This window comes from Sinocyclocheilus grahami, unplaced genomic scaffold, assembly GCF_001515645.1.
Source record: "Sinocyclocheilus grahami isolate Dianchi unplaced genomic scaffold, SAMN03320097.WGS_v1.1 scaffold1140.1, whole genome shotgun sequence".
Lineage (NCBI taxonomy): Eukaryota > Metazoa > Chordata > Actinopteri > Cypriniformes > Cyprinidae > Sinocyclocheilus > Sinocyclocheilus grahami.
The window spans coordinates 184,832-206,807 of NW_015506319.1; the positions used below are offsets into that span (position 1 = coordinate 184,832).

At 35.8% G+C, this 21,976-nt stretch overlaps 1 protein-coding gene across 3 annotated transcripts in view; it reads left to right on the forward strand.

Moving 5' to 3' along the window:
- Positions 1-206: 206 nt before the first annotated feature.
- rps6ka4 (ribosomal protein S6 kinase, polypeptide 4) overlaps positions 207-21,976 on the forward strand; it is a 34,863-nt gene continuing 13,093 nt past the window's right edge. For all 3 annotated transcript variants that reach the window (XM_016252937.1, XM_016252938.1, XM_016252939.1), the window contains exons 1-14: positions 207-1,104; positions 1,925-1,996; positions 2,571-2,638; positions 2,921-3,071; positions 6,019-6,134; positions 6,556-6,663; positions 6,785-6,865; positions 8,242-8,345; positions 8,518-8,668; positions 13,268-13,429; positions 13,977-14,102; positions 14,208-14,341; positions 16,598-16,691; positions 16,882-17,052. In XM_016252937.1, coding sequence (XP_016108423.1) covers positions 1,017-1,104; positions 1,925-1,996; positions 2,571-2,638; positions 2,921-3,071; positions 6,019-6,134; positions 6,556-6,663; positions 6,785-6,865; positions 8,242-8,345; positions 8,518-8,668; positions 13,268-13,429; positions 13,977-14,102; positions 14,208-14,341; positions 16,598-16,691; positions 16,882-17,052 — 1,626 coding nt within the window. In that variant the 5' untranslated portion in view covers positions 207-1,016. The remainder of the gene's footprint in view (positions 1,105-1,924; positions 1,997-2,570; positions 2,639-2,920; positions 3,072-6,018; positions 6,135-6,555; positions 6,664-6,784; positions 6,866-8,241; positions 8,346-8,517; positions 8,669-13,267; positions 13,430-13,976; positions 14,103-14,207; positions 14,342-16,597; positions 16,692-16,881; positions 17,053-21,976) is intronic.

Consider the following 21,976-nt stretch of genomic DNA (forward strand, 5'->3'; position numbering starts at 1 on the left):
AATTCATAATACGAATCATCAATTCGTTCACGGCATAACTTCATAAGGATGTTTACATCATGTTTTATCACGAAGTATACATATCAATATACAGCCGATCGATATTTATGTTTCCAACCTCACCTCACACATTTTTAAACAAAATGAACACATCCAAGTCCACAATTCGAGTGCTTTAAAAAGCGAATCGATTATCTCAAATCAACCGAAAGAACCAGTTCAAAACAACGATTGGTTCGCGATTCGAACAGCACTACTTCGGCTTCCGTAGCTGAAATGATCCTTACTACACTTTCTTCCAGGCATTTATCGTTCAATTCATTTCCTTTCCAAAACAAACGCATATTTTAACGCTAGTCAGGCACAACTACACCCGGAAGGAAGGAGCAAAGGACTAAAATACGCCCGTTCAGCTTTAGTGAATCCGCTGTTAGGGACATTTTAAACGTGATATGTCATGGTTGATAGTTAGCACGTACGCTATCAGGGTATAGCTCGTTAGCAGAGCTAATATCGTTTTATTTGAAGTGTGTTTTTTTGGCAATACAGCGGTAACGAGATCTGCTCAAATGTGAACAGTCGCACTTGATGGACTGCGATCTTCACTGCAGTTGCGGACGACCTCATGACAGTTGTGTCGAAGTTGGAAATACGGAAATAACAGCAATTTATGGCCCACATTATAATCAATTAGCTGTAGTTCAAGTGTTAAAATACCGAATATCGTCGTCTTGTTTCGAAAGGTATTGAAGTGTATGGCTGTGCGCGCGCCTATCAAAAATGGAGATTAATATCTAGGTCGTGCGCGAAGATTAGTGTTCACAGCAGGATGTCAAAGGGATTTTTGAGCTGAGATAATAACAAAAACAAAAACATGTCATAACGTGCAAAGTTTCGCTTTATAAAAGAAATCCGTGTGTCGACATTTGCCGTACATAATATAGATGTCTGTGCATTGGAAAAGCAGGCTGTCAAAATCACTTTACTGATCAAATACTCTAGAAATCAGACACATCATGTCAGGGGAAAGTAGTGGTAGTGGCGAGGACTCCGACCAAGAAACCCGCCGTAAAGTTTGCACTGTTAAACACGAGATCACTAATGGTAAGTTAGTTGACTGAAAGATTTCACCTGGTGTGTTTTGATTTCTTTACAAAAGTGGTTGTACTGTGTCTTGGTGATGCTCATGTAATTTGATGTGTATCATGGCATTTAATTATTAATTTATTTACATTATTTTTTATTAATGTATTACATTTAATCATATACCATGATATTTAAATGGAACTTAAAGTTACTTCAAAATTATTTTGTGCAACTTGTGAGCGTAATATTTCTCATATCTGGCTCTTTTTACTCTAAAGTACTGTGTGGATATTTAAAAAAGAATAGGTATGGCATCAAATATCTTCGTATGATATGATTATCATTTTCCTATTACTTGGTATTTCAAAGAATACCCATAAAAACATTGTAATAATGTGCTACGTTTTGTTAAATTTTCTGTCAGTGTTTTCTTTTGAGAATCTTTACAACTTTATCAGATTGCATAAAACAAAACTGGTGGTTTATTTATTTGCGAGTGGCATCATATTTGTTTCAACAAGTTGGCATATATGTTTTTAATTATCAGTATCAGTCAGATTATTTTTCCAGTGTAAACCATTTTCTTTTTGTGTTAGGTTTTAGAAGAAAAAAAATATTGCACCTTTTATTGTTTCTTTTCGGATATCTCTAATGTTAGATGGAACTGGAAAATATATATTTGGTGTGCAAATGTCTTGCATCTGCATGTGCTGTGTACTATATCAAATGTATTTGATGTAGTAGTGAACTAATATATATGTGTGTGTGTGTGTGTGTGTGGATTTAAATGGTTGAGAGTGCAATTTGTTGTGTACATTCACTGTTTGTCCCTTCTCAGCAAACCTCACAGGATACACTGAGAAAGTTGGCATGGAGAACTTTGAACTTCTCAAAGTGCTTGGCACTGGAGGTGAGAGCACTGCACTGAAGTACAAAAGTATTTCTGTTGCATACTACAGTTTGTCTTTACTTGTTTGTCCATCCATCCCGTAAAGGTCATTGGCAATGTATATACTTGCATGATTATGAAAGCAAGTAGTAGATCTAGCTAATTTTTCCGTAAACAAGTACACCTTTATGAGATTACAATCCACAAGTTCTCTGAAAATGGGCTGTATACCTCTTTTCAGTCTTTCAGGGTAATAATCAGCTAGACCACTAGAGATACCAGACCCGTAATCAGACCTAGTGTATGCCCAAACAGCTTGTGCATGTTTAATGTTGGCTTATTAACAACATTTGAATAGCAAGAATCATTTAAGTAATAATTGTATGCTTTTGTAATTCATAATACATTTTCTTTTCCAGTTTAATAAGCATATGCAACTGCAATTAAGATGTTCATATGCTGATTTGCATAATGTGTGGCTCTTTGGGGTGTTTAAAACATAGTTTAAGTGCTTTAAGCATAGAAATGACTCATACTCCGTGGTTGAGTTGTCTCTTTAAATAGCTACATCTCTGTTTTTCTCTCTCTTTATCAGCTTATGGGAAAGTGTTCCTGGTCAGAAAAATCAGCGGCCACGATAAAGGCAAACTCTATGCCATGAAGGTTTGCACCGTTTGTTATCACACTTTAATTTTTGCTTGTCCTTCAGTTAGTAAAAACAAAAATATGCACTTAAAGGTGTGTGCTTAATATGAAGAACTGAGGATTTTTTAAAACACATTTTTGCCGCTGTGCTCTGGTTCTTCTAATAGAAATCTACAATATCTACAATTGGGCTGATAAAATCAAAACAAAGGGACAAGTACAGTTTTATTCAATTTTGTTTCTTTGCCATTTCTCAAAATATAATCTTATGAAATCATTTTATGATCTCTTTCCCTGTAGGTTCTGAAGAAAGCAGCCATTGTTCAGAAGGCAAAGACTGCTGAGCACACTAGAACAGAGCGGCAGGTACTGGAACACATCCGCCAGTCACCCTTTCTGGTCACCCTCCATTACGCCTTTCAGACGCAAACCAAACTGCATCTCATACTAGGTAAGCACAGGATACAGACTTCATCCTGATTCACTTGTGCGTGCTGTTTTATGGATGGCATCTGTAGCATAGTTGTGTTTCAAGTAGGGCTGGCATGTGTCATCCAGCAGCAGTGTTAATTTTGGCAGCACATTTTTATTTAGTTTTAGTCATAGTCTTTGGACTAAAATGCTATTTAATTCTATCCATATTTTAGTCATCTGAATTGTTTTAGTCTTAGTCTAGTTTTAGTCAACTAAATATCATAAGACTTTAGTCGACTAAATCTACAGTAGATTTAGTTGACTAAAATCTAATGGGTTTAGTTACAGCATAATGCATTTATTAAGCATTTCTCTAAAATTTCCAAACTCATATGTTCTCTGAGAAAACATCTATTAACCTGGCAATATGAATGATATTAAGGTTTGAATATGCAATATAGACACATATTTAACTCCTGTGACACATAACATGTCTTTATCTCAAAATTAAATAATTCCACTTCTCATAAAGAAACAAGAATATGGTCCTCTTTTCAATGAAATACAAATGGTTATATATATTATATGCATTTTTTATAACAACTTGTATACAACATCCTTCATTCTTTCAAGCAGATATATTTATTTATATACATTAAAGGGTTAGTTCACCCAAAAATTAAAATTAGCCCATGATTTACTCACCCTCAAGTAGGGCTGTGCGATTAATCAAAATCAAATCAAAATCGCGATTTGAGACGTTGCGATTTCCTAATCAAAAAGCCTGCGATGTGGACGCGATATTACTCTGTTCCAGAGCATTTGCATGACTGCCAGCCTTGAGTTGCAGTCTTACTTGCCCTGGGCAAGAGTGAGTGCACCTCTGTTCTCCCCAATCAGCACTGCTCTAGCCAACTGCGTAAACACCCACCATTAATAATAATAATAAAAGAAAAGGAAAATGGGACGGGAGAGAGACAGAGTGGGATTATGGCGTCTACTGGGTCAGATCGATAGTTAGGCAAAATTAAAACTAAAGAAAACCGTATGCAATTTAAGCTTCGAAATGACAGAAAAAGGAACAAAAAATTTAATTAGCAAGAACTGCGTCACAGCGCATATCAAAGCTCCCTTATCAGTTCTGTTTTCAGTACTGGAGAATAAAAGATACATTCTTAGATGTTTTTGTTAGTACGTGAACGTTATCTTACACATTTGATCTCCCCAACAGATTAATTTGAAATAAGTTTATAATGCATGTTGGCTATTCTCAATTCAGAAGAGCGTGCGCACACAGCCTAACTGTGCGTTCACACCGCCGGCGGCGAGAGCGTCAAAGTGACCGGAAGACATTCATTTTCAATGTGAGCGGGCGGCGAAAAGCGGCGAGGAGCGGCGCGGCGCGTCTTGGCCGGCGAGGGCGTCAAGGAGAGTTGAAATCAGTTTAACTTTATGGTAATGAACTATGACACTGTTGGGCGGCAACCAATCGGAATGTAGAATTCCTCCGCTTGAGAGGGTCCCAGAGAACGCAGTCCTGTAAACTTTGGTTCCGACCACACATTAGTTCCTAATCAAAATGGAAGAGAGATTAATTATTGCTGTGGCGGGTTTCCCAGTCATTTATGTCTTAAGACTGGTTTTGTGGGCCAAGGTCACATATGGATATTTTTCTTACATAAATGCATAGATTTTGCCACAGGTTTCAGGTACAGATTCACCCCTTGGAGCCGTGTGAGGCATGTTTTATTATGGATGAATGCGCTTTATTGCACTTCTTTTGGACTGTTGAACAGAAATACCCGCCCATGCCATTATAAAGCTTGGAAGAGCAAGGACCATTTTTAATATAATTTGTAATATATTTTTATTTTTATAATTTTTATATATTTGGATTTGTCTGAAAGAAGAAGGTCATATACACCTAGGATGCCTTGGGCGAGTAAAGCATGGGCGTGGTTAGTTTTGGGTGAACTAACCCTTTAAAATTAGTTGAATCCTTATTAGGGACTAAAGTGATTCAGTCAAAAGCAGTGAATGATTTTCTCTCTTTTGTTGATTCATTAATGGTAAGAACACAGGCAACAATTAGGCTGCTGCCCCTTTAAAACTGACTGCACGCGTTCAATATACTGGCGATTAATTTAAAGACATAACCGGGTGTGTTTACGTGAATACTCGCCAAAACCGACAACTTGACATCATTTTGTGAACTGCACTCACAGGTGTTTATTGACTATTATTGACCAGGGATAATGAACTAAAACTAAAAATATTAAAAACATTTTTGTTAATTGAAAGTAAGCTAAGCTAAAATTAATTTAGGAATTAAAATAAATTTAGAAAATTGGGAATGTTTCCTTGGTAAATAAATGAAATAAGTTTAAGTTGAAACAAAACAAACTAGAACTAAAATAAAAATAAAAATAAAACTGAAACAAATTAAACTTAAATAGTAATATAAAAAAAGAACTAATAAACAAAACAAAATAAAAACGAACAAAATAAAAATAAAAAATAAAAAACAACTAATAAAAATTCCAAAATCACACATTTACAAAAAAATCTAAAATTAAAATGGAAACTGAAATATAAAAAAATAAGCTTGAATATTCAAATATTCTAAATATTAATAAACATAATAGTATATAAATGATTCTAAAATAACAAGCTGCAAGACTTATTTATTTGTCGTGAATCATATTAATATCTGTTCCAAATAAAAATGTTTTTATTTCAAATGCCAGTTATTGCTGGTTATGCCTATGACATTACTATATAATTGGGTCAAATATATGGTTTTTGAGTTCAGCAAAATTAACTATGTTGTGCTATTTACCATTACTGTGATGTAAACTGACTTATACACCATGATGTAAGACACTGGTCATGCCACCCACCCATAGTTATTTAGCTCTAGCTATTTGTCTTTTAGAAAATTTGTGTTTTTGGAAAATGTTGTGAGTGTGTGTTTGTTTCGGAAGACTATGTGAGTGGAGGAGAGATGTTTACTCACTTGTATCAGAGAGATCATTTCTCAGAGGATGAGGTGAGGATCTACGTGGGAGAAATCATCCTAGCCCTGGAGCATCTGCACAAGGTACTAACATCTACTGGAGTATCTGCTGCCCACACTTTCATTGATAAGCACTTACACGCTTATGCATATGTAAGTTAGTGGAGTTAAATTCACTTATACAATTAATTAAATATGCTGAAAAACCATACACTTTACCATACAATTATTTAGTTTAACATTTTTATGCCTTAATTATTTGTAAATAAAATGCAGGCAGGAAAAGAAGTCATTTATAATTACTGTTTGGGAGAAATTTAATTATTTAGAATTATCAATAATATTTTATTATCCAACCTGTTTAGTCATTTTTTACTAAACTGAGTTTAACGGTTAAGTTCAAACTTCTAAATCTATAAAAAGAGATTATGATGAGATTTATGGTTTAAATTAAGATATAAATATTATCAGTTTTGCTGTACTTTATTTGATCTTGTGTTTTCAGCTTGGCATTGTGTACCGGGACATTAAGCTGGAGAACATCTTATTAGACAGTGATGGTCATCTGGTTCTGACAGACTTTGGGCTGAGTAAGGAGTTTCTAGAAGAGGAGGTGAGAAAATAAAAGCTAACAAATAATAACTGTAGTTTGTATTTATATATATTTTTTCAATTGCATCCATGTTGTAATCCAGTGTGCAGTTCTCATGCTGCTATGTTTTGTTCACGCGTAGAAAGAGAGGACTTACTCATTCTGTGGCACTATAGAGTACATGGCACCAGAAATCATCAGAGGAAAAGCTGGCCATGGCAAGGTGAGAGGAGAGAAAATTAGTTGACAAATCTCACAAAATTATTTTGTCATATTAAAACATTTAATTTCAGATAATGAAAAGAAAATAGAGAATCAAAAATTTGGATTTTTTTGCATTGTGAAATTCATTTTCTTGATAATTAAGCACTTTACCAAATAAAATATAATATAATGTATTCATCTTTTTTTAGTTTGTATTTATCATTATTTACAAACATGATTCTCATTATTGCAATCACCTACAAATGTCTTAAGCATATTTTACTTTCATGCATGTTAAGCTGTGATAGTTTGCATCTTTTTTTTCACAGTAATGAGATTTAAAAAAAAATTTTTTTTACATTAGATTGATGACTTTTTAGTAATGAGAATTTTCTGTCAAATTTGCATTTTTAAAAATATATATATTTTGCAAAATATACATTTGATTTTCATCAAAAATATGACTCGGACATGTTTTTGACCCTATTTGGATGGTAATCGTTTCTCATGAGGGCATCTGTAGAAATACATTTGCATGTCACCTGTAACCTTTAATCAATAAATGTTATGCCGTGACACACCTCAGTGATAAAACATTCAGATGGCATGTTATTCATGTTGGAGGAGCACATTTATTTAAGTTTATAATAGAAAATAATATCCTGTTTATGATTTGGTTATTTAAATATCCTTTTAAAAATAGGAAAATTAGCAGTATAGGTTAAATCGTTTTGTGTCTTGCATTTTCTTTTCAAAATGATAGTTGTCATTTTAAAAAAGTGGAAATGACCAGAAACAAGTTAATTCAAACTCTTATAAGGTACACGCTAGACATGGCTATTTGTTTGACTAGTAAAATGATTAGTTGTCTAAGCCCTACATTATATAAATGTATATAATGAATATTTAAAAAATATAATGCACACTATAATGATGGCCCATTTCAAAAGTTTGTTCTCTTTTTTTCATTTTATTTTTAACAGTTCCCACTCACTGTATTGAAGCAGTGATGTAATATTATTCTCATTAAGTTTTCAGCATTTCTGTAATAAAATTATCTGTATTTAAAACCCATGCATATTATCACAAAGCACATTAGTTACCATACGGGTCTTGGTAGTGGCAAAAAGGATTTATAAAACAGATTTTGGACAGTCAAAAGCAGCAGGTAATTTGGCTGGGAATTTTTATGCTGGCAGTGGAAGACAAACACCAACATTTTGGATTCGAATGGCAATAAAAACACCGTCTGGCCCGTGTAAATGTTGAAATTACCATACGGCCCCATGAGAAACAATTACTGTCTGAATAGGTCTGTTGACAGGATTTTGTGAGATTCACCAAATTCTGATTAATGAGTGATAAAGCATGACGTGTATGTCTTCCTGTCTGTAGGCAGTGGACTGGTGGAGTTTGGGGATTCTTATGTTTGAGCTGTTGACGGGAGCGTCTCCGTTCACTCTGGAGGGAGAGAGAAATTCCCAGAGTGAGGTGTCCAAGTGAGTCTCGCTCGCACATGGGCAAACCTCCATGACTCTAATGATTTTATCCAAACGTCCAGATACACATTGAACTGCCACAGTGTTTAAACTCCCAGTGATAACAACTGTTGTTACGGCTGCATCAGATAAGTTATTTCACAGAATTAAATGAACATTCTGTCTCTGACAGGCGCATCCTGCGCTGTGAGCCTCCATTCCCCTCGATCATTGGCCCCTTGGCGCAGGATCTACTGCGAAAGTTACTGGTGAAGGACCCTCATAAAAGACTGGGCTCTGGTCCCAGAGGAGCCGAGGAGATTAAGTCTCATCCTTTCTTTAAGGTTCTCTCTTCATTCCATCTGCTTTCTTTTTGCTTTTCAGCTGTTTTTATTCCTCACACCTTAACTCTGTGTTTAATGTTGTTGTAATCATTGTAGTGATGTAGAAAGTTTGATGATCGAAAATAGATTTTTAGTTTAGATCAAAACAGTTTTGTAAGGGCACAAATCATTGATCAAAATGGTGACATTTAATTAGCGCTTCTCCAGTGGCTCAGTTTGACAATGTATCTCTTTCGTGCACACAACGTGGATATGCTATAACAGGTTGTAAAATTGTATAGATCGTATTTACCTCAGGAAAGCCATTCTACGGTGACCGGGAGGGGACATGTTCGGTTCATTTAGTTTTGTCGTAGCCACGGCATATTAACTCATGGGAATGTGCTGTGTCGTGGGTGCGAGATAATTTTTTTGTAACAAAATCCTGTTGTAGCCACGCAATGTGAAGTCGTGGCCTCAAGATCCAATGTTGAGGGAACGAGTCAATATCCATTTTTCATGGCCACAACTTCTTAACTGTAATATAATTATATTATAATATTCTTAGAATTCTTATAATAATAATATTAACTGGTTAGGGCTATATTTTTATATTTATTGTTATATATGCTTATTTTTTCGGGCTGCCCCCAATGCTCGCCTATCATTCATCAATCTCAAATATGGCTTATCATCTGAAATATGTTAGTAGCAGCAACTTTACATGGCCACCTAACCCAGAAAAATATGCGCTATTGAAGTGTCTGCGGAGTGTGGAAGCTGAATTAGTGCGCTCTCACTGCATGACCAGTGGAGGCGCCAGTGCGCTCACTTGCTCTTAAAATACTCCCTCATTTTTGCTCATACAGATAAGAATATCGTAATACATCTTTCAAATCTGTAAAGACACTGTTTTTTTTGTGTGCGCTCACAATAACAACAAAAGATTGCATTTTTGTAAAATAATGAAAGCAAACAGGATGCGCTTTCTGCCATCTCGGTCTCTCTGAACTTGCACGAAACTCCATATATACTTGCCTTACAGACAAGAAAAATGTATCTATAGAGAGTGAAATGTCTACTTTCAAATGAACTAATTCAAATGGAAAACAAATATTCTCAGATTATGTAACCCGTATTAAATCTGCATACAGGCGCATCACTACTGCGGAGATGATGAGTCAGTGTCGCCGACTTCATCTCTTAAACCTGAAAACACAGAAAGCACTAGTTTCTCAATAAATTATTAAAATGTTAATGCAGCCTCCTTAATGTTTCCAGGGACAAATGACACATTCATAGAGCTGGGTTTCGAGAGTACCAAATTTCGATACCTAAGGGGTTAGTCTCGATCAGATCGATCAGTGTTTGACAACCGCGAGAGCGATGCGAAAACGTACGGAGCAGTCTGCTTGTGGTATCTTACTATAGCCTAATACACGATAGGTCTGCACAGTCGGTCCGCGACTGTGACACTCAGAGATGTGGCTCACACGTGAGGATTTAGTGTGAATGCGTCCCAGCCCCCGTAGCTGTAAGGCTACATTTACACTGGTGCGCTTTTGTTTTAAAATGAAAACGATCCTCGTCATACTGAGGTTTCCACTGCGTTTCAAGCCGGCTTTCCACTATCTCCGACAAACAACAGACCAAAAGTCATTCATTTCCAATGGAGAGTAGCGCGGGAGGTGTGTAGAGTTTCAATCATATGAAGATGTCCGTTCATACTACAAGACCCAAAGCGTGTGTTATGTGACCATTCATGCACACTGTAGCATCATGCTACAGAAGACCAGGGTTTAAATTGGGCCGGGGCCGTCTGGGGCTGAGCCCCGACACATATACTCCAGGGCTTGACATTAACTCTTCATTAACGCCAGACAAGTAACATGATTAAAACATCAGAAACCAAAAATAACTATGTAAACACCAAAACGCAATATTATTAACCTCTGAGTCAGAGCAGCGATCTTGGAAGAGAGAGCACAGGCAGACAGCGCTAGAAACTGCTAATGCTTATCAGTAAATCAGTAGAAAATGAATAGAAATTACGATTCTGTCTGAGCTAGGTGATTCTGTCACACGCACTAGTGTAAATGTAGCTAACAGATGTGTAAACTGAAGACCATTTATTAAAACTATTTGCACTGATTTTTTGTTTGTTACATTTTGTTCCTTTGTGCAGTGGCTTTGAGTCTGTATAAACATCAACAAGCTGAAAAATAAAACCAAAGTTTTTTTTTTTAGATAATGTAATCTTGTTAAAATAGATTTCATAAAATTGGTATCGAAAAAAGTATCATTCAGGAACCGGTATTGAAGTCAAGGTATCGGTATCGATATTGAAAATTTTTGAACGATACCCAGCCCTGCACATTCATAATCATAACGTCTGCCGGTGCGCTGTTGCCAGCTCTTGCCAGCTTTATGTGTGCACTTGAGCACTTATTAGGCTATGTAGGCAATTAAAGGCTCATTATAATTATTTAAATGAGTTTAGTAATAAACGTGCGATTAGATGACTAATGCTTAAAATTGAATGACTGCTAGTCAACCAGAAAAATCTTTTAGTTGAGGGCAGCCCTACTCATTTCCTCTTTTAGGCCTAATTTGTGTAGTGCTTTACCTAATTAACCTTCTGTATAATTATGCTAGTATTAATAATATGCTACCATATATTTTGCAAATACTGTAAACACCTGACAATTATGCTAATATAGTTTTGATTTTATGATTGTATTTACTCTCGTATGTGACGATAAATGAGCATTTACAAATTAAACTGCACAAATGATTAATTCCTCAACGAAACACTATAGTATTTATAATTATAATCTATTACTTAGCCAAAATAAAATAAAACGTATGTTAATTTCAACCTTTAAACCTTTTGCACTTCCAGTAAAAAAAAAGTCAAATAGTATAATCAAAGATTTATTGGTGTGTCGGGCATTTACAGTAGGCTATTATTTACAAAACTATTCAGAGAGGAAAGAGATCTTAATGAAAGGAAAATAAATCAAATGCATAACGAATATAAAAATATAACTAATAATAATAATAAGCGAATATTACGGAAAAAATATGATTTTATAATCATAAAAATCATTTTTGTAGGCCTATTTTATTTTATATACTTTGTAACATTTATTCATGATAAACTTCATTCAAATGCGGTCTACATCGTGTGCAATACAGTCCGGAAGCCTAGGCCTATGGTTAATATAATAATTTAATAATGCAAGGTAAAATAATTTCTATAATCATTAATTCAAGTAGATGCAATTAGGAATCATTGGTTAAGATTTATTTACAACAGAACAGCACAACCCAGATGTTCGAATTTGTGCAACGCATTTTATGGACGACAGTTTTTTGAACCTAGAAGAGTACAAGGCTGGCTGTGCACAAAGGCTATTTAAAAAGAAAGAAAAAAAAAAAAAAGGGTAAATTCCGACTTTGCTATGACAATTTGGCGCTTCTGAATCAGCGACTGTAAGTAGGCCTTTGTTTTGTTATTAGTTTAAGTATTTGCTATTGACTGTTCAAATGCGGAGTTTTGCGCAGCGCAGAGTAATGCGTCGTGTGTGTGTATGTGTTAGGGGAACAGGGTCACATCACAGGAGAGTGAACTGCCTGTCAGAAATAATAGCACGTCAGCTGTCTTAACCGCGGCTTGTGTACTGCATCATCACTGTGTCTGTCACGCGACTCTGTTGCCCTTTCGGGCTTGAACTGATGGTAAAACTAGCTACATTATTAACTGTCTTGATATTTACTTTGAAAGCTGAAGCTCACAATTATGGTAAGGGGCGTTACATTTCCGAACGCATGCTTGTGGTGTTCGGCCATTAACTATGCACTGGGTCAGCTGGCCAATCAGAGCAGACTGCGCTTGTCAAAGGAGGGGGCTTTGTTGAAAACTATGCGTTTGAGAGAGGCGGGGCATAGAGGACCTACAATAATGTACAGTATTTGAAAAATAATGCGTTTTTTGAACATTACACCAAATACACCAAATAATTATCTTTAAAATAGCATCATATGACCCTTTTAAGTCCCGTCCATTTTTTCTCATTCAGTAAGCTGTTTCTCTTGGAAATGTGTCACAGTACGTTAGTAAAGTAGGTCGCATCACCCACTTCTTAAAGACTGAAGGAACCTAGACCTTGGTTAAGGCTGTATGTGTTAATTAATGAAAAGAAAATCACAGATCTTCATAACAATTTTTGAAACGTAGCTTCAGTAAATGCTTTTCCTTCCAAAACTGAGAAAGTTAGAGTGTGTTTTCAATGTACATCAAACTCTTTTATTTTCAGGTGTAGTAAAATGTTAGTTTCTCTTATATGAGAAATTTAAGACCAAAGTGATTTTTGGTTTCACAAACAAAAGTGTCTGAATATTAAGTATTCATTCTGAACTGCATATCTATTGATTCATCATTTAAAATCACAACAATTTTCTTCATATAAAATGTTTGATCTGAAAAATGTAGAATGTTTAAAACAAACAAATCAAATCAAATGACACTTGATACTTGATCTGATACAATGATAAGTGTTTTAAGTGTCCACATACTTTTTGAGGTTGTCACGCATCTCATTTGATTGATCTCTTCAGGGTTTAAACTGGTCCGACTTGGCTGAGAAAAAGGTTCAGAGTCCATTCCGACCAGAACTGCGTAATGAGTTGGATGTGGGTAACTTTGCAGAGGAGTTTACAGGAATGGAGCCGGTCTATTCTCCTGCCAGCACACCACCTAGTACAGACCGTCTGTTTCAGGTACTCGCACATACAAACACACCTGTCCCTGTGCCCCTTTCATGGAGACAAACACATGCATACAGTAGATTACATCCCATTTCCTGCCACAGCCCTCCATTATTAATATCAACAGATAGTGTCACTTCACACATACACACACAGATGCAGTACAGCTTTGTAACTTAATAGCCAAACACCCGATCATGTCTCACACACACACACTTTATTGTAACACCTTCTTTGTCATGTATACCCTGTTCCATGATGTTTTATATGGTTTTTACACATTCCTGCTGGGAAATAGAGTTTAAACAAAACAGACCAGTCTAACCAGCTAAACACCAGCCTAACCAGTCTGGAAGACCAGCTAGACCAGCTTAAGGAAATAATTGACTTATATTCATATAATTTCAAATCTTTTTTTTTTTTTTTTTGATGGGACATTTTTTTTTTTTTTGAGAATAGAATATTCTTTCAGATTAGCTAAAACCAGACCATTTTTTTCAGAAGGGATTTTAGATGTACTCTGTAACTCTGTAGTGATTCTGTCCTCTCTTGCTCTCAGGGCTACTCTTTTGTGGCTCCTTCTATCTTGTTCAATAAGAATGTGGTGATGGCGGATGTTCTGGATGCTCATGTGAATGTTGACAGGCCTGGTTCTGCTACAGTTCAGCGCAGTGCTATGCTAAAGGTAAACGACACCTCCAAAACAATCTTTGAAAGAGAATTTAGAAATTATTATTTTTTTAGGTGGTAAAAAAAGGTTAAACGGAATTGTTTCTTCTGTCTTTTTCAGGACTCCCAGTTCTTTCACCACTATGAGCTGTGCCTGCAGGGGGCTCCACTGGGCGAGGGTAGTTTTTCTGTCTGCAGGAAGTGCAGACACAGGCAGAGTGGCCAGGAGTATGCTGTAAAAATCATCAGCAGAAGGTAGAGACATTAAACCAAATGTGTTAATTGCCAAACCACATTTATGTCATTGCTTGAGTCACTATTTGAGGTTTCCACAAATTAATTAAGATATGGGTTGAGCTTTAAAAGAAAAGAAAAAACCAATAACATGATATTCTAAAAATTGATGCACCCATTTTTAGTGGAAAAATTATGGAAGGCCACTTCAATGTAAAAGAATATGAAAATTTTTAGTAAAGTAAAACAAATTGATCAAGAATAAATAATTAGATTTTCTCAGCATGATTTAAAAAAATAAAGAAAAGTACCTTTTTCCTCATTTTAGTTGAATATTAGTGTTTGCTCTAAATTCTGAATTATTTAGACTGTTTTTGGAGAACTACAGTGTCTCTTAAACAGTGTTTGCTTCACTATTATTCAGCAGCAGCACAAGAGAGCAAAAAGTTTATAAGTTTATGAGATTGCGTTCCAGTTGTAATATAATGAGAGACTGGGATGCTGTGAAGTAATAAATCAACAATAAATTCATTATTGTCCTAAGTGACTACTAACATAGTTACCAAGTCAAAGAATGTGTAATTCACTAATAATTGCATGAGATTATTCATATTTATATGCACAGGAGAACTTCTCACTAAAAAGTTCAGCCTAATTCATAACACAATAACTTCCCATAGCGTAGTAGAGTGGGCCTATACAGTGTGTTCCCAAACACCAGCCATAAGACATTTTATTTCCAACAGTGCTTTAGTCTTAGCACTAGAGGTGTTTGATATTGACAAAAAGAAATCGTCTCATAATGTTTAAGAATCAGGTCAGTGTGCAGAGAGTAGGCAGTCTTTTGTGGCTGTTTTAATGCATTTAACCACATGAGCATCTGCACTATACTGTAAAAGCAATCTGATCAAATTTGTATTTGACTACTTTTGTTTCATCCCACGTTTACACCTGTATGTAAACCTGTTGTGACTGACAAAAATGCAACGTAATACCATGTTGTAAACAAGACCTAAAATGGCTGATTCATTTAGAAACTAAGCAAGTAGCTGTCTTTATGAATGGGTTATTGTAACAAATCGTTAGTCGACCAAAAGAGGCCTGGTCAACCAAAATTGTATTTAGTCGCAGAAAAAAAAAAATCCACAGGCGAAGTCACGCAGTCCATAACTAACAGATCGTTAACGGCTAGTCTATGGTAATACAGTACATCAGGCAGGACATCCAAATGCTCGCCATCATTCATCGACCTCAGATGTGGCTTATCTGAAATATGTAAGTATTAGCAACTTTACATGGCCGCTCAATGTAATGTTAACCTAGAGAAATGTGCGCTATAGTGTCTGTGGGAAGCTGAACAGTAATGCTCACTGCAGGACAGATGGAGGCGCCGGTGCGCTCACTTGCTCCTAAAATACTGCTAATTTTTGGTCATACAGATAAAAGTAATACATCTTTCGAATCTGTAAAGACTCTGTTTATTTGTGTGCACTCACACTAAAAAACAAATCGCGCTATTGTGAAATAATGAAAGCAGACAGGATGCGCTTTCTGCTGTCTCGGTCTGTGAACTTGAACGCGAAACGCAGTGTATATCTTTACCTTACAGACTTAAAAAACATATCTATAGAGTGAAATGTCTACTTTCAGATGAACCAATTCAAATGGAAAACAAATATTCTCCGATTATGTAATCCGTATGAAACCTGCATACAGGCGCATCACTACTGCGGAGATGATGAGTCAGTGTTTCCGACTTCATCTCTTAAACCGAGAACAAAGAAATATTAAAATGTCAATGCAGTCTCCTTACTGTTTTTGCCTGACACATTCATAATCATTACTTCTGCCGGTGCGCTGTGGCACGCTTTATGCGTGTGCATGAGCGCTTATTAGGCTTTGTAGGCAATTAAAGGCTCATAATAATGATTTAAATGGTTTATTAATAAACGTACGATTAGTCGACTAACGCTTAAAATGAACGACTACTAGTCGACCAGAAAAATCCTTAGTCGAGGAGGTCCCTAGGTTATTGAATCATTCAGAAATGCAGATTCATTCAGTAATGAAACACCTCTATGTGTTACTCTGAAATGACTTTCTAACTGTGTTCTAATAGGCTACATCATGCAGTGAATATGTGAACTCTTGGCATGCTTTGGTTTTTGCAAAGCGAGTGACATACTCGATAATGCACATCATTAAAACAACAATTACGACTTTATCATAGATGAAACATATTGCACACCCCAACTCATAGTTTTTCTGCTGTTGCAGGATGGAGGCCATGACTCAGAAAGAGATAGCAGCACTACGCCAGTGTGAATCTCACCCCAACATCGTCACGCTCCATGAGATCTATACTGATCAGGTATGCCACACATACAGTACCTAGCTATCAAAATGAAGACATTCGGCTGTTTTTAAGCAAAAAGTAATATGTATACATACCTGGTCACATGTTTTACACTGTTACTTGTCTTTTTATAGCTTTTTACTACCCCCTGTATATCACTTCTTTCTTATTTTTGTTCCTATTTTCTCTGTTCCATCTCTCGCAGTATCACACGTATCTGGTTATGGAGTTGTTGCGTGGTGGAGAGCTGTTGGAGCGAATAAGGAAAAAGAAGATGTTTGCAGAATGGGAGGCCAGTCAGCTGATGAAGAGTCTGGTGTCTGCGGTCAGCTACATGCATGAGGCTGGAGTCGTACACCGAGACCTCAAACCAGAGGTAGAGAGACAGATACTGGCAAAAAGAATTAAAGATATAAAATATTTTTTTTCTAGGGCTGAGGGAACTAACTAGCTACACCCTAGCAGCTAATCAAAACACTGGCAACTGCAGCAGGGTGCTAAAAATAACACTAAACACAGTGATGTTTGCACAGTGAATATAAAATCTAGTTTAGTCTACTTAGGATGGATAGATGGAACAAATCAGCATGAAAGTACAGCAAAAGGAATATGTCTACTTGATGTATTGAAATGTTGTCATGACATTTAAATTTTTAGCTTTGATGGAATACCTTATATTCCTTTGATGGAATACCATACATATTCAATACCACAGGGAAATATTAAGGGCATACAATTTGAACTACATCTAATTTAATTTGCTGTTGACTTGGGCTAGGAAATATAGCTAAAAAAATTATCTCAATATTTTTCTCCAATTTTGATGATATTTGATATGTATATCAATAATTTTCTATTGTTCTCGAGAATTGTAAAAAGGTGTTGTTGTTGTTTTTTGCCCAGGATAGAACAGCTATTGTTACAAAGTACATAACAGATAATTTACTGCAACAACAATCAACATCGTTAACAAAAATAATCAATCGTTAACTAAATGCTTATAATAGATAGTGATCACTTTTTGCTTTTTACCAAATTGACACAAAAGGAGCATTTAAAATATAAAAATATGAAAATGCAGGCGTAATAATAATATTAATAATAATAATAATTTAGACATAATATAATATATTACTATTGGAATACAACTGCACTGTAAAATTACAAATGCTTTATAATTTAATTACTTTACACTACAGTAGTATAGTGACAATACTTACATCTTAAATTATTCAATTGTAAGAGTTAAATCCTTTATTTTGGCAGAAGACTTCAGAGAGACCTTTAAGTTTCTGTGAGGTTTACAAAAGCTTCTCAGTAGTGGACAATGGACATATTTAAGTAAAACTATATACTATATAACTTATACACTTAATTAAAACACACACACACACACACACACTTCTGTATGTCAGTTTACTGTCAGAGAAAAAGTAAAGAAAGAAAAAGTGAAAAAGCACAACTGGAATCAATGTGTCGAAACTGTATTGAAACAGTTTCTATTATTGAGAATCAATGTGTATCTTAAATATATATATATATATTTAATCTAATTAATTACATGATGTGTCAATTAATTAATCTAATTAATCGCAAAATAGATTTGACTGTGAAAATATCCACAAAAGATTATTTAAAGCTATTTTGTGTTAAATGAGAAAGTATCAAGTAGACATTACAAATAACTTAGTGGTAGAGTTACTCTCACGAGACACTGCACTTATTGGCAATCACAAAATTACATTATTTGCATCTGCTTTAAAGCCTTGCCGGTTAAACGTTTCATTTGCGTGCTGTTCTTGCTTGCGCTTTTTCTTAGCGCCTACACCCGAAGCATGCAAACTAAAAAAAAAACCTGTCAAATAGTTCCTAATTAGTGAACTAAGTTATCTTTTGCGCTAATACTGTCAAAACACACAAGGTTTACATATAGACTCAGTTGATTATGTCTAAAATGAAAGTAAACAGTTGAGAGAAAAACAGATGCGTGGCTGTATATTAGATGCGCGCAGCTCTTAAAGTCACCATGAAATCAAAATAGAAAATTCTTATTTTTTTTATGGAATACTGTAGCGTTTATTATAAATAATTTATCCGTGCACTTAATTTTTTTTTTTTATTCATGTGCCCTCTTAATCTTTAATCAAAAACGTTAACCTCCCCTCCCCCTCAAAACGACTCATCTTCTCTTCCGGTCACGAGCTATGGTGCAAGGGCAGAGCTAGTGACGTGAGGGGATAAACGACACGGAGAAAAGCTGAAGCTGATGCTTCACTTTATAGCACTGACACCAGTCATGAGGGAGTACGTTACCCCTAAACATTGAAAAGATATTAGGATATTACGACAACATTACTCTTAGGACATCGCAAACTAATTTTTTTCATGAATATGACTTAACCTGATGGAGGACGTGCTCAGTCATTCAGGCAGTCTCTCTCTCTCTCTCTCTCTCTCTCTCTCGCACGCCCTGTTTGGGCATATTTTGTGCCGTTGATCGTCGTCGTCATCCTTAATAAATAAAACATGTATTCATGCTTGGGCGTCGGCTGTGAATCCAGTGGAGAGAAATCCCCCACCACTAACTGCAAACTGGCATTCAGATCTGCCTCAATTTTGTTTGCAACGCCCCAACTTCCAACGATCCAATCAATTCCAGAAGGACGAAATCAAGTCCCGCCCTATCATTTCAGATACCGTTTCACTCGGATATACGTCACAGTAGAGAAGAAAAGACAATCGCAACTTCCGTTTCATGCCGACTTTAAAGGGAGAGTAGCCTATTAAACATGCCGCCAACTGTCATTAAAGGTATAGTTCACCCTAAAATTATTTTCTGTTATTATTTACTTACATGTTGTCCCAAACCTGTACTAATTTCTTTCTTGGGCTGAACACAAAAGATATTTTGAAGAATGTGGGTAACCAAACAGTTGCTGGTCCACATTGAATTTGATGGTAGGAAATAAATACTAAGTCACTGTGGACCAGCAACTGTTTGGTTTTCCACGTTCTTCAAAATAGCATTTATGTTCAGCAGAAGAAAGAAACTCATTCAGGTTTAAAAAAATTTGTTTTACTTTTTATATTTGTTCATTCAATTTCTTGAATGCTCCTGCTAAATACACCTATTGTACCTTAAAATAAAGCACTGTTTGTTTTATTTGTATAATATGTGTATTTATAATATGTACCTTTTTGTTCTTATTTTTTAACATTTTCAACTCGCGGCCCACACAACCAAACACATATGTTTCCGCGGCCCACTGCAAAAAAATTAACTGACCCCGCTATTTGTTGGGTTAATAACTGAGTACTCAGAAACTAGATTGTTAACTGTCTTTATTGAATGAACTGGCAATGAACAATAAATGCATTCAAAATATAAAATATGGCTTCGGCAGTTGATTGAGTCGGCAGCAACTTACAGAAAAGGAAATCCTCTTGTAATTCTCCGTTATGTACGTACATACCATACATAAGCAATGAGGTTGGAAAGGTTTGCTATATCGGTCGATGCATATACCTGTAGGGCATAAAAGGGACTCTATCGAATGTTTTTAACCAACTTCTGAGTTATGTCATCTGCCATTTCATTATTCTTCTCTCAACTGTGTTATCTGAAAGTGAAATCAGATTTTACTGCTTGCGGGCCTTTTCTCCACACATCACGCCAACCATTTCTTTCGTGGCAGGTAAAATAAAATTTTCACCAATTGTGTGAGGTTTTCCAGCCTTTGTGATGAGCTTTGCTACACGATAAGATGCCTCCACTGCTTTAATGTTGTCGTTGCCAGAGAACACAGTTTCAATAGTTTTTTTTTCAGTTTGTTCTCAAAAAACTCTAGGCTTGGACACATATTCACTGTGCTTAGTCTCCAAGTGTCGTCGTAGTTTGCTCGGTTTCAAAGCTTCATTTGATAAGACTTTTGAGCAAACAACGCAGAGCGGTAGCTGCTTGTTCTCCGCTCCCACACATGTGAAGCCTTGCGCTAGATAGTCACTACTGTATTTTCTTTTAGATTTATTTAGAGTCTTTTCAGTGTCAGGCTTACTTGTAGATGGAGAAACATCTGCATTTGTTCTTTTCAGCGACCCTGTTGACAGCCATTTATCCATGTTTGAATCTGCTGTTCTGTAGCATATGCAGCAAAAATATTTAGGATTGGCGGTTTATTCTTAAACCAATCAGCGAGCTCGAATAGTGTAAGCAAAGTAACAGTTTAATATTTATTTTTTATTTAATTATATATATGAAATTAAAGGGGTCATATGATGCTTTTTTAAAGATCATTATTTAGTGTATTTGGTGTAACAGAATATGTTGACATGCTTTAATGTTCAAAAAACACATTATTTTTGTTATGACTTTTTTTACATAAATTTTTACATATATTAACAATATTATTATTTCTTTTAATAGTAATTAGCAGCCCCCCTGCAATAGTGGGCCGTGGCCCACAGGTTGAAAACCACTGATATAGAAATTAGCTGTAATGCTCAGACAGCTTGCAAAATGGTAAAAACCGACATGACAAAGAATCGTGATATTTCTTTAAAAAAAAAAAACGTGATATGATATTTTGGCCATATCTCCCACCCCTAAATGATACTCTAAATAAGAAACTAAATCTGCCAGCAGGTGGCGGTAAATGTTACACCTCTCATGTTACATGTTACACCTCTCCTTATCTCCTTGCAATGGCTACCAGTTGGGGCTCGCATCAAGTTCAAGACATTGATGCTTGCATATAGAACAGCCTCAGGCTCAGCAATCGCCTACTTCCACTCACTATTACGAATCTACATCCCCTCCAGAAGTCTGAGATCCACTAGTTAGCGATGCCTTGTGGTATCATCACAGAGAGGCTCAAAATCACTTTCCAGAACATTCTCATTCACCATTCCTGGCTGGTGGAATGATCTTCCCATCCCTATCCGGAATGCTGAATCCCTGACAATTTTCAAGCGACAGCTGAAAACTCATCTCTTTCAAATCGACTTCATCCTAAATTAAAAAAAAAAAAAAAAACTTTGTCTTTCTCATTATTTATTCCTTCCCTTTCTAGCTTGTACTGATTTAAACAATGCCTGAAATTTGGTATTGCAAGCGCTTACTGTGACTGTTTGCCTCTTTAAGATGAATTGCTTTATGTATTCCCCAATTGTAAGTTGCTTTTGATAAAAGCGTCTGCAAAATGACTAAATGCAAATGGAAATGTCTTTATGAGTCATTCATTCGATTTGTTCAAACGGCTGATTCATTCAGAAACTAAACACTGCTGTGTTGCTCGGAGACG